Here is a 13,317-nt window from a genome sequence, read left to right on the forward strand (position 1 = left end):
TACTGAGCTGTTGACCCCTGCGCTGACATGCAATTTGATAACTCCTCGAAATGATCATCTTCAGTGACTCATAACAAATGTCCCAGTGATGGCTGCAACAATGGGAAGGAAGGGAACAGTCCTGACTCTTTTCTCCTATAGAGAAAGGACAACATGCACACAAAGGGAGGGTGCAGAAAGGTCATGGGCTCATCCACCGCACAACTGATAACCTCAGGGAGGAAGTGGAGATCTATGATGGGCAGGCAACTTGAGAGCCCCTCCTAGAGGCAGACAGCATTTCTTAGTCCTGGGAAAGTGGTAAAAATATCTTTATGCAGAATACATTATTTTCATACCTACAATATGTACATATATACATATACATATATACATATACGTATATATCACAGGGCCCACAATGTTGTTGGTAGCTTTTGTTTTCTGAATATTGCTTGGATAAATAATATTATCTTTCAGTTCTGCTAGTTGACTATTGATAACACAGAAGATGACATGGCAAGCCTAGCTGAACTTTTATTAATTTAGAAAAGGCTTGCTTGCATGCCACACCCCCATAAGATGTCAGGAGAGGATTTTTTTTTCCAGGATTAGATTGTGACTGTCTCTAGTCAGGAATCTCGAGGGCGAGGGGTGGGTTGGTGTGAGAGAGGACCATACCTTTTGTCATCCTTGAACCACTGGAATTCTGCGGAAGGGACTGCCGAGGCTTCACACTGCAGAGTCCCCTTCTGCCCCACGGGGACACCTGTACCCTTAGCTTCTGAGATGTATGGTGGATCTACAGAAAGAAGATTATTTTTGTGTGTCATTTAAGAGTACATTTGAAAATGAAAAGCAAAAACGTCTGGTTCATTCATAGATTTTGTCTCTTACTCTCTGCTCGACTTCTGCCGATCTGCACCCTCAGACCGTTGTCTGGGTTGTTACAGGGAAAGAAAATGGCCCGGATACTATTCTCAAGGAAGATGTGGTCTCTCAGCATCATCGTTCCTCCTCTCGGTACTGAGGTGGAGCAGTCAACACTTGAACAACAGTGCCCGTTTAAACCTTTTAACTTTCATAGGCTGACACCCACCCGTCAGCCTTACACTCCATGGGAAGGGCAGCTGGCACCTTTAATCATCCTCATAGAATTTCTGCTCACCAGGTTCCTGCCAAAGTGTACAACTTCAGACTATTCAATTCCCACCTAAGACTCAGTTATAACTAATGATATTCAGGGAGAAGAGCCTGAAGGACATACAGACCAGTCCTCCCCGTGGGCGTTCTCAAATGGATCCCATGCTAAACTGGGCCTCCTTGCTTGGTCTGCATTCATTTGAAGTCTTCACTCAGCCACCTGCGGCATCCTAGAAGTTTGCACCAATGAGTAATAAAAAAAAAACTGGCATGTAAAAATTACTGTTCTGTTTGATGCAGGGGCATTGTGCATGATGTGTGGACTGTGTCAGAAAGTGTCAATTTGCATAGATCCTGGAGAGAATTTTCTCTGGCGGTCACAGTACCAGGAAAAGTGACGTTTCTTTCTCCTAAGAACCTCACTTGTTTTTATCTTGCAGATAATGTACATATTAGAGCCGATTACATTGCTTTTGCATTTGCATTGTGAAGGCAGATTCTGAATGCGAACCCTGCAGCCTTCTGCTTTATAGTTCATATTTCAGGAGCTGACTCTCCCCTTTACTAATTTCCACAATTATTTTTCCTTTGATTTCATTATTTTTTTTTTTACATTTTAATCTCATTGTCAACAATTGTAAGTAATCTTAAGTTTCCTTAAAAATAAAGCTTAAATAATAGGAAAACGTGGGAGCATTTTCCTTCCTTTATCGCTTAAGGTGTTTACAACTCTCTAGGTTCAAACTGGAGCACAAATCAAAACACTAAGCACTGAGTGTTAATCTCTCTACATACAATACCCTTCCTCTCCCCTATCCTACCCATGTGATAGGGGAGGCTTCTACGCTGCTGGTCTTGGTATTGGGTTATATACTGTCCCAAGAAAAAAACTTTCCACAAGTCATAGGGCATCAAGCCAAGGCACATAACAAGGAGCCCAGAGGGAAAAGGTTGAGGAATTGGCAGAAAATTCATGTAGATCAATGCCAAGGAGAATTTAGAAGGTTTACAAAAGGAGGATGAAGTTTTCACAGCACCTGCCTTCAAAGATTTTGAATTTTGCTTCTATTAGTTAAAACTGTAAACTTGAGATATACCCTCTAAAAACCTGCATTTGTATCTACTTATGTTTAAATTATATATGCAGCCTGTAGTCCATAAACATCAGCATCTTCATTACAAATGGCTGAGATACTGAGAGCAAAGTACACACAGCTGGGGTGTTTGTTCTAGCTCAGGCCTTCCTGACATACAGAAGTATCTGACAGGGAGGTTGTCACTGCCCCATATGAGTAAATTACCTGTGAACTATAGATTTTAAAATACATTTATATAAATGCATTCAGTCCCATTTACTGATTTGCTAGGCATGTGTGAAAGTGTAGTATTACATATAAAGTTACTCTCAGCTACTTTAAAAAAAAAAAGCGGGTGGCACCTGGGCTTGTGAAACGAACCAAACCAAACCAACCCAAAACAGATGACTTTGGATTCTTGGGACTCTTTAGCTCTTCAAAGCAGAGACTAGAAAGTGACATTGGGTCTTTTCTGTCACTTTGAAGGCTGGCTTATTGCTGCAGTCCTGATATCAGGCCACCCTCACACACTCATGCAGTGGGGGCTGGGCAGGCCACTCACAGTTCACGGTGACCTTCACTCTTCGCACCACTGGTGCAGCCACGTCGTTGGAGGCGCTGCACTCGTAGTCGCCGGACTGCTCCCGGGTGATGCCCTGAATCTCCAGGTATTCATCCTCACTCACAAAGCCCACAGCTGCAGGAGAAAGAGGGAGGTAAAGACAGAGGACAAGGCTGAGGACACCCATTCCGAAAACGAAGTAGGAACTGGTTACACCAAGAACTGTCACTTGGTCAGCTCAAATTTTTTAGGAGCTCTTCAGAGACTCTCTTTCCTCTTTCTTCCCCTGCTGGAAACTGGGGAGCCAAGGAAAAGTTTCCAGCTGCAGTGTCTCTACGCCTACTGAACTCATGTATGGAGAGAATTAACTGGTTCTCCATAAGTGATTAATAATTTGGCGTTTACACTGCTCATCTCTTGCCACGTGGTCCAGCTCTGGAATGTGATCAGGCACCTTAACTCTTTCTGACCTCCAGGCACCATATAAAGTGAGCCTCTGATGCTGAGCTGCACACTGCCAGCCTGGGCATGAGTCAATTGAGGAGACTACATAAGGCTCTCTCTTCTCTCCCTCCCTCTCTCCTTCCCTCTCTCTCTCTCTCCCTCTCTTCCTCTCTCTCTCTCTCTCTCTCTCTCTCTCTCTCTCTCTCTCTTGAGACACATCTCCAGTAAGACAGATACTATTTGTTTTCATATTAGAAAAGCAAGCAGGCAGGTATCAATCCCCTGGAACTAACTCTTAGCTATAAAACCCAAAGAACAAGCCAACATCAAGACCACACATCTGAGGTCCAACCACAAGAACAAAAAGTAAAGAGTAAGAATTCTCAATGGCAAAGCTTCCCATAGCACTTACACATTCTGAAATTTGATTCCACTCCTTTGATGAGAAATCACTAATAATAAGGCCTTAGCCATGCCACATCCACACATATGAATAGCCATGAGCATTCAGTCACGCAAAGACTAAGCCCCGGTGCCCCCCAGGCTGGCCTCAGACCCACTAAGTTGCTTAGACCTTGCACGCCTTATCTTTTGCACTTCCCTCTATGATAGGATTTTGGACAGGTGCCACCACACCTGGCTGATCCCAAGGCATTTAAAAAAATCTGTTTCCAAGGTCTGTCTTGAAGCTGCCCTGTACCTTGACAATAGGCTATAAATAAGGAAAATGCTGTTTCCCTTCAGGGATTACCCTTCCTTAGGTGTTAATGAGGATAAGGAGAATGAGGTTGTCCTAAAGTAGGGAAGTGTAAAAAGTGAGCAGAAGGCCCACTGTGCTTTATTCTGCCACTACAAACTGAAATTGCAATTATCCCTAGAAATGGAGAAACACTTTTCTGGGTGTAACTCACAAAACAGGCCTGCTATCTCAAGGAGTTACTGAGAGCAACAAATAAAAAGAACACAGGGCACATGAAAGCGTTTGAAAAGGCTCATGCTTTGCCCACCTGGTGGGGTGGCTAATCCTAAATGCTTTAGAAAGGCACAGAGGGAGGTGGCATGAAGCTGCATTTGTGTGGACAGCCTCAGAAATGGACAAGGCATTCTTGGATCTAGGTCATAAAATCTCTCCACAATGTCCCATGTTTCTGATAACGCAGAACATAAAACCAATAACTAAGAAATTAAGATTATACAAAGAAATGTGTAGATGGCATATCAGCTGTAGATGCATATGACAGTGCTCTCCTCCTTCTTGCCATGACAACAGTAACAATAGCAACAGCAGAAACAATAATAAACAAACAAACAAACACACCCCACTATCTTGAAAGAAAGGGCTGTGATTGTCCACACTCCTGCAACATTTTTTAGCCATGCTAAGTTTGTGCCAGCATCCAGCAACAGCTTACTGACTCAGAGCATTCATTTACACATATTTAGGCCTTATGGAATCTGTACTACACGAATTTAAATGTTTTCTTCTATTCCCTTTGAAGGAGAAAAGAAATGCCAACATCTCTCATAAAAACCATGATGAACATTTAATTCACAAGAGGAAGCAAGGGTATACTAAATAGAAAACAGGGTTCACAGCCCATCACAGAAGACAATCATCTGGAACCCCCAAAGACTCAAGCACCAACTGTCAGAAACTTTGGCGTAAGCGTTATTGTTTCGGAGGAAGATACACTTTAGAACTTTGGTTTGAGGAAAAGTAGAGGAAATGAGAAAGGAGTCTCATGAAGAAACTGTGATTCCTCTTGCATGGCTGTTGTTTATTTACTACCAACTCCAGGCCAACATTTGTCATATCTTTTCGCACTGGAATGCTATAATTACTGTGCAAAACATCTCAGAGACCAGTGTCACACTTAATATTCCCATTAATTTTAAATGGTAGTCCTTGGTACATATGTGTGGCAATTGGTGTCATATTTTAATTAGGCTTGCCCTACACCATCTAAAATTAATAATGGCTCGAATTACCAGTGTAATTTATAAATTAACAGTGCCTCAGCATTAGGAAATAAATTAGCTTTGGACAGCTGTTTCTGGACTGATCTCCAGTGTCACTGCAATGATTGGTGGGACCTCAGGTATTTCAGGGCCAGGTAGCATACCACCAAAGACAGAGAAACAAAAAAGAAAAAGCGTTCTTTTGGACACTTGTTTTCTCTGTTTTGAGTCTGTGTATTCTTTGCTTCGGATCTATGGTCTAGCTGTGCTCACTCACTGTGATCACACTGAGATCTGCAGAGGCTGAGCTATGATGAACTTCCTTTCAGGCATCCAACAGGAAGCACATTTGGAAGGAGTACGGTCATAAGCTGAATTGCAATCTGGTAAATGGCCATTGACATTGAAAACTCATCAAGTATTCTGCAAGAACATAGAGGTATGAATGACTGTGAGGATTCATCTATTCTTGCCAGGTGATGTGGAAGGAAGGGACCAAATGGCTTAAGATTTGGTGAAGGCACATAGTCTCTACTGATTCAAATATTTAGTATGCTCAAGTCATAAAAAAAAAAACCAAAGAGACTTTTTTTTACCATCATAGATGCTCACACAAACTGAGAAACCATAAAGAACCCATATGATCTCATCGCTCTCCATTATATACATTTTCTGACTAAAGTAGTCAAAGTCTATGCAAATAAGTCATTTGCATAAAAGAGCTGTATAAATTTTACTTTTCTTTGTTTTCACCTTTCTCTTAGTAGGAATTTTTCTCTACTAGAGGCCTAAATGGAAGAAATGGAGAGAAAGATGAAAACCACACACACAGTAAGGTTAACGCTGAAGCTCCAGAAGTGATGCTCCTATTGGTACGACTTAGGACAAACAAATGAGCAAAACACACTAAACTGAAACATGTGGTTTTAGCATTTCAAAAAAAAAGCAAGGTTTCATATAACAGCATTTACACTCTGGCTGTGAATTGATCAATGCTTTATCGCTAGTACGAAGAACTTAGAAAGAGTACAAGAGGAGGAAAGAAACAAAAACATTTTGACTGAACACACTTTCTAAATTGCTACAGGGCCTCTTAAGAGGGAAAAGGGAAAAGCACTTGATCAAAGCCAGTGGAAAGAATCTCTCCATGATCAATAGCTACTCACTTATAAGTTCGCTTTCTCTTCTAAAGAAAATGCATCCTTGGGTGAAAATGACACTCATCATTCTAAAATATCCCCGTCTTCATGGCACGACTCTTCAGACAGCACAAGTGGGTCCCTGTTTTCTTTACCACCGACCATATGTCTGTGACTTACTAGAAAATCCTCCTGGAAAGGAGCCCACAGCACACCAGAGTTTACCTTGCACTGGTGTAGCAAAGAAGGTGACAGACCACCTTTTTGTAAAGAGCAGAAGTTTAGAATCACACAAACCAATTCTCTACTGTCTAGCTCCATGATATAGTGAGTCAGCTAAGTTCTCTGCGCTGCCAGCTCTTCTTCTGAGCAACTCAGAGTAATACTATGTAACTTCCAGGGATGCTGTGGGAGGAGGCTTGGGATAACCTCTCCTTAGGTACCACTCACTCTCCTCATCACTATCATCCATTCGCCAGTGCTACCCTGACTCTAAACACAACCATTTATTTTATTTTAGTTGGGTGTGGACACGGTAAGTTATGAGCATATGCAAATGCCGGTGCCCACAGAGTCCAGAAAGGGGCGTCAGATGCACGGAAGCTGGAGTTTCAGGTGGTGATGAGCCAACCAATGTGGTGCTGGGAACTAAAGTTGGGTCTGTTGTAAGAGAAGCACATGCTCTTAACAGCTCAGCCGTCTCTCCCGACCTCCATAGCACTTTTATTAGAGTTTGATATACACAGATGAATGTGTGAGCGTGTGTACGTGTGTGTGTGAGAGAGATCTGAGTGTGGGAATGTGCACATGTGTGTTGCATACAAGTGCATAGAGGTCAGAAATTGATGGCAGGTGCCTTGCTCATTCTCCGATCATTCTCCACCTTATGTATTGTCCTGGATCTGTTGATAAAACCAGGGTTTGCGGGTCTCAGCTACTCTAGCTAACCGTCTCCCTTCTGGCATCCCTTTTCTCTGCCGACCACAGTGGTCAAGGTTTTATGCGGTTCCTAGCAATCCAAACTCCAACCCTCATGTTCCTGTGATGAGAACTTTATCCATCAAACCTTCATGCTGGCCCCTCCTACTATGATTCGTTATCAGGCTCTGCTACTTTTCATCTGAGACAAATATGATGATCCCATCTTCACAGACTATTTTATCATCTGTCTACAGAAGTAAATCACACCTTCATTTCCAATTCTGACTTGTCCATGAAAACTGCGTGACTTGAGATGAACTATCCCCCACAAAAGGTATGCTTTAGACCTAACTACCAGTCGAATGTTACTCTTCATAGGCTCTTCTTTTTTCTTCTTTCTCCTTGCTGTTTTGAGGGAGGCTTTCACGTTGTATTGTAGACTGGTGTCAAACTGTGGCAACCTTCTTACCTTAGTCCCTTAAGTGCCCTGGCATCGCAAGTGCAAGCCACCATATTCAATTGCTTGGAAATAAAGAATGCAGAAAGCAATTAGGTTGAAATGGGTGGTTAGGGTGGGCAGTATTAGGGCATATGGGGAGAAGATGGTAAAGTGACAGGTATGGGTGGAGGAGGAAGGGGAGAGAGTCGGGGGTGGGGGTGGGGGTAGGGGACACTTTCTTCCCACAGTTGTTAGAGAAAGCCTAGCATAACCAACACCTTGATTTACATGTCACGTTGCCCATAACTATGAGGTATTAAAATCTGATTGTTTCTTACACCTGGAGTTTTGTGTCTTGTACAGCATCCCAGGGACATTAGCATATGCTCCTTATTAATTCTTAAAGGGCTATGTGCACTGCACAAATACATACGGAGCCAGTCTCCTGAGTTGAAGACTTTTTATAGCCTTCTAGGAAATTATTTTGTGCAGTCACTGAACATGTAGCTATAGTGGTAATTTACAACAGTTGTGGGCCACATTCTGACCTCTTTTCTCCAATGTAGTGCAGCTTCCTAAACAAAAGGAGCCAGGTTATTGTGATATCTGGCTCAATGCATCTAGAAACTAGTTTACTTGATTTGAAATTTGTCAAATACTTATTGATACAATCATTGATTAGGTTGAGTTATTACAGTCATTCAACCATACAGTAACTCAACAGGTTGAATCCAATCAAAGTAGTTCCAGGACTACAAATAATCTATATACAGCTCTCAGGTGGCTCTACTTCTAAGGCAGTATCACGTGTGGCATTTGTCTTTCATGTGATATTTATATTTTCTGACTTAAAAAAAAACCCTGTAATTCCTATTTGTGTTTTAGGAAAAGATTTTTCTTAAGTATGTGACTTTAGAAGGCTTATGAAACATTTAGTATAATTTATATCTAGTCTCAGAGCCAATTATTTCCTCAGAGGAGTGCGTGCTTAATTTAAAACTGTAGCTCAATGAGTAGGTATGAATTATCTCACAGATAATGTTTTACAGCCAGAATTTCAGGAGCACAGCTACTTCATTAAGCAATATGACAACTAAAGCACCAAAAATGAAGCAAGCTAGGTCAGGCTGGCTATATAATCTGCCATTCCCAAAGTCCAGTGGGAGCCTCTCACTAGCCATGATCCTGAGCTTGGAGGCCTGCTGCAAAGGACAGAGCCATCCCAAGCTCCTGAGTTCACAGATTGGGCAGTAAATCTCTCTTAACGGAAAATAATAACAACCATGTTATCATTTTTATCCTACCCAAGAATAAATTTGCGAGGAGGACAGCTGTAGCTATTGGAGGGGATACAGCTGCCTCTTTGCTTAATATTTTTATGGCATGTATAGCAGCTGAAATCAAATCAATGGACCACAGAAATTGGAAAAATATAGAACCCAGAATCCCAGCATCAGAAGCTAGCAGGAATTATTTTTAAAAATGTAGTGCCAACATGGGATTTAGCAGTGCCAGCCAAGGACTAGGTGGTTGGAAGAGCATTCTAACTATTGATACTTCACACGTCTCAGTCTGCATCTGGGTGGTTCTGAAGAACTCAGGGTGAGCTTCAGGACATCTGCTTTCAGGCCAAGTCAGTTGACATCCACCCTGATACCTTTATGAGTAAGTGAGCCTGCACAGTTTAGTTTTTACACTGGAGGAAGCCATGCCCGTTTCCAGCATTGGTGGAATGCTGGAAACGCTACAGTAGAGACAAGGTTCTGAATGATTTTAGGTGGGGGATGAAGAAAGTGATCAACACCAGAAACTAAAGACAGGTAGGAAGAAGAGTATCGCTGTGACTCCAGGGTCAGTGTGTGCATGAGTTTCCAGTGTAGTCCTTGAACCAAGAGCACCGAGCAGTGCATTGTAGAACACAGAAGCGGGGCAAGTCCACGGTCTTCGATGCTAGACTGGACAAAGTTGGAGGTCACACTGGCTGCACGCATAATCCACATAGCAATAGGTGTGGTGAAGAAAAACTACCAACATTAAACATATCTCCACAACATGGTATTGATGGTGCATGATTTATAGCATACATACCATAAAAATACTAAGCAAAGAGACAGCTGTATTCCCTCCAATGACTAAAGCCATCCACCCTACAAATATATTCTTAGGTACGATAGGATTTATAACAGGGTTGCTATTATTTTAGGCTATAAGAATTTTACCACTCAATCTGTGAACTCAGGAGCCCCATTTGCTCTGTTCTTTGCTGCAGAACAGCTTCTGTGGGCCTCAGCTGAGGCCGGAACACACCACCGAAGAGATGATGAGACCGTAAGCAATCCTCTCTGTCTGCAAGTGAGCAGCCACGATTTGGATGCAACTCCCACCCTGCAGACTGTAGTGGACAGCAGCTTGTGTGGAGTTCAGACATCCCTTCCATAAGATGGAAAGGTCATCACCACCTTCCAGGATACGTGTGGGTGTGAAATGAGTATGAACATTCCTCTCAATAAATGGAACTATCATACCTACTAGCTTCTGTGGTATGAACTAAGTTTGGGCACTTTTTAATATTAAAAATATCAAGACAAGAAAATCTCAAGAAATGAAAAGAAGGTCAGATATCATCTTTGCTGGTAGGAATGTAATAAACTCTGCAAAGGATTCATCATATATCCTTTAATTAGTACCGCTACTCCTTTTACTTAAAATAGGATTTGACTTACAAGAAATACAATTTCTGGGGATCACTTCTTCTTAAAAGCAAATCGTATAGTTGCATATCCCAGGTAAGCCTGCTCGAGGGTTTGAGAAACATCCCTGATTTCTCAACTAAGAACAAAATGTTAAAGACACATTTACACACACACACACACACACACACACACACACACACACACACACACACACACACTCAATTTCCCTCTAGATTTTCATCAGAGGGCTTACACAAAAGAGAATCTGATGATCACTAGAAGAAGGTGCAAATTTAAAAGCTGTCTTTCATAGTAAATGTTCTGGAAGGTTTCAAACTGATTTTTATCCTGTTGCAAACTGAGGAATAAGCCTGAAAAGACTTGGTGAGAAAATTACTTTTGCTATCAAATATAGAGACAACCTTTAGGAAGTGACTAGGCTGAACTGTCACTTCCTTAAACAGGTTACTGTTAGTTACCAGCAAGCTAGGTGCCCATGTCACAGAGAGAACGCGTGACAATGTCTCTAGGCTGTTGCCTGTGTACCACTCCCCAAATTATAGATAACGTCAATTATAGATAACGTCGACATTTTTTATTCCTGGGAAGCTCATCCTATCATTCCTTGCAAATTTCCTTTCTGTTGGATGCAGCAGAGACATTAACTGTGGCTGAGTTCTTCATGTGAGTCTGGGCTTCATTTATACATGGGCTGCACACAAGGTGATGTGCCCCAAACAGTTTCATTGTTCAGTAGAACCCCTGTGTGCAACAGAAATGCAAACAGTACTCATAAAATTAATCTGCTGACCCGATTCCATCATAAAGCAATATAAGTTCCATAAAAAATGTGAACTGATGCCAACTACAAATTGCATGTGTAAACATATACGTGCATATATATCTGAATAAAATGTATGGCATAGATCCTCCGTATGTTAAAACTAATTTGGTATTTGGAAGTGAAGGTATATATATTTGAATATTTATGAATATGCATATGTGAAGTGTAATATTTTAAAGTATAAAGAAGAAAAAAGGAATTCCTTTAGTAGTTTGGATTAGAGAATTCTTGGAGAAGAAATTAGCTCTCCATAAAAGAGAAGCTACAACCTACAATGTTTGTGACAAGGAGCCCTTTGTACCCTTCCTGGGAGGCAGGCCCTGCTGCTTCTTAGGAAAGACCAGTACTTTTACTAAGGACAGTGGCAGTACTTCTCAGGGCAGGTGAGACTTCTCAGGATACTGGGCTCTGTTAGGTCACTGCCCTTCCTATGTTCCCTGCTTGAGGACCTGGCAGCTGAGTTCTGCAGGCAGGCCTTCTATTACGGGTGATGCTATCAAAATCAAAGAACACAGCTGGATGCTTGGAGTTCTCAGCTTGATGTCTGAAACCCGAGTATTTGCAGGAGTGCAGCTGATGGCTGCTAAAAAATAAATAAAATATAAATAAATAAATCAGCTTTTGATTTGTAAAACTCAGCCAATTTGATCTGAAAGACATTGATGGCGATAAATATAGAAGCGTCAGGGCCATGTCATCTCAGACTTCAGGCACTCGCTTTGCTTCTTTCTGACTCTCTTGAGGCAGGAGTTGGCACCGAGTGTTGAGAGAGACGAAGGACTGAACAGCTTTGGCACTGCATGCCCAGATTCATTTAGGGAAAGTCCACTGATCTGAGAGGCTGCTAAAGGGTTAAGATGTTTCTGACCAAGAGAGGTCATGGTCAGCCAGAGGTCCATTTCTAGCAGTCTCCCTGAGCACTACCTTGCATGGGGGTTTGGTACCTGAGCATCTGGGTTATAGCTATCAAGAAAACTTGTAGAATGGTGTTTCCTAATTGGAGGAGTGTGGATCTCTGGCCCAGGTTTTGAACATGGAACCCTGATAGCAGCTGAAGATGTGAAAAATTAATGATGGTTTAGAGCCAAATCTGCACTGACCCACACGTTCTCAAAGGAAAATAAGGGCTTCTAAATCTTGCTGATGACAGGAAGAACCCAGTGGCAGGGCCAAAGCCACATGTATGCTGTATTAAATATTTAATGGAGAATGGCAAGCGAAGTAGCTTATCTATAAGCCATTTGAAGAATAACCATGTGCATCTGCCAACCACTCCTTTCACTAAAGGGGAAATCTTTGCCCACCAAGACCTGGATTGATAGATGTGTGGTAGGGGAAGTTCTGCCCATACCGATAGAGGCCGTGGGTTGTGAGCTGAGATCGGAGCTAGTAGACATAGCTTTAGCTTTTGGAACAGCATTCTCAGATGCAGAGCACAGTGCGGGCTCTCTTTTAAGATGCTCATTTGTCGATGAGCATGCCAAGAAAAGCCCCACAAAGAACTGGGCGTTTGGGAATGTGAGGGGTAGAAAAGTGGGCATGGCATCACTCTATAGTTGAGATCATCTAAGGGATGCATTCCGCCGGATTCTGAAAGCAACGTGACAAGGTGCTGTGAATGCTAGAGATGGAAGTACCATCTTTGAATTTGCAACTGGTGCAGAGAGGATGCATACTGGCTATGTGCAGATGATAATAACTAGGGAAATCACACGGACATATACACAGAAAAACAGGAAAAGTGTCTGAAGAAGGAACATTTGGGCCCAGAGAGAAAAGGAGACATGACTTAAACCTTTGCGTTTGTCATACATAATTACAGTCTTCAAGTAGGAAGGGGGGGCTGGTGGCGTGTTTTCAAACAGTTGTCGAAACCTAGCCACCAACACAGATATTTCATACCTTATTGTGCTACCTGGAACATGTGCAGGCTCCTTGACCATCTGTTTGTGCATTCCTCTCAACGTTATTATTAGTTCCCATATACACAGGTGGAATTTCTCAAGCACATGGAATCTTTAACAGGAAGAGTGTAGGGAAAACACCATAAGGCCTGATATACTATTTCATGGGACACATTACTAATGTTCCCCTTATATTCGTGTTACTTTGTATGGG

General features: G+C 42.1%; 1 protein-coding gene across 4 annotated transcripts in view; it reads right to left on the reverse strand.

The window, feature by feature from the left end:
* The window catches only part of LOC311597807 (neurotrimin), a 964,426-nt gene that overhangs the window by 17,369 nt on the left and 933,740 nt on the right, over positions 1-13,317 (reverse strand). For all 4 annotated transcript variants that reach the window (XM_084782207.1, XM_084782209.1, XM_084782208.1 and 1 more), the window contains exons 5-6: positions 2,761-2,895; positions 661-781 (exon numbers count right to left, since the gene is read on the reverse strand). In XM_084782207.1, coding sequence (XP_084638333.1) covers positions 661-781; positions 2,761-2,895 — 256 coding nt within the window. The remainder of the gene's footprint in view (positions 1-660; positions 782-2,760; positions 2,896-13,317) is intronic.

Source organism: Acomys minous (assembly GCF_964271855.1).
Source record: "Acomys minous genome assembly, chromosome: 5".
Lineage (NCBI taxonomy): Eukaryota > Metazoa > Chordata > Mammalia > Rodentia > Muridae > Acomys > Acomys minous.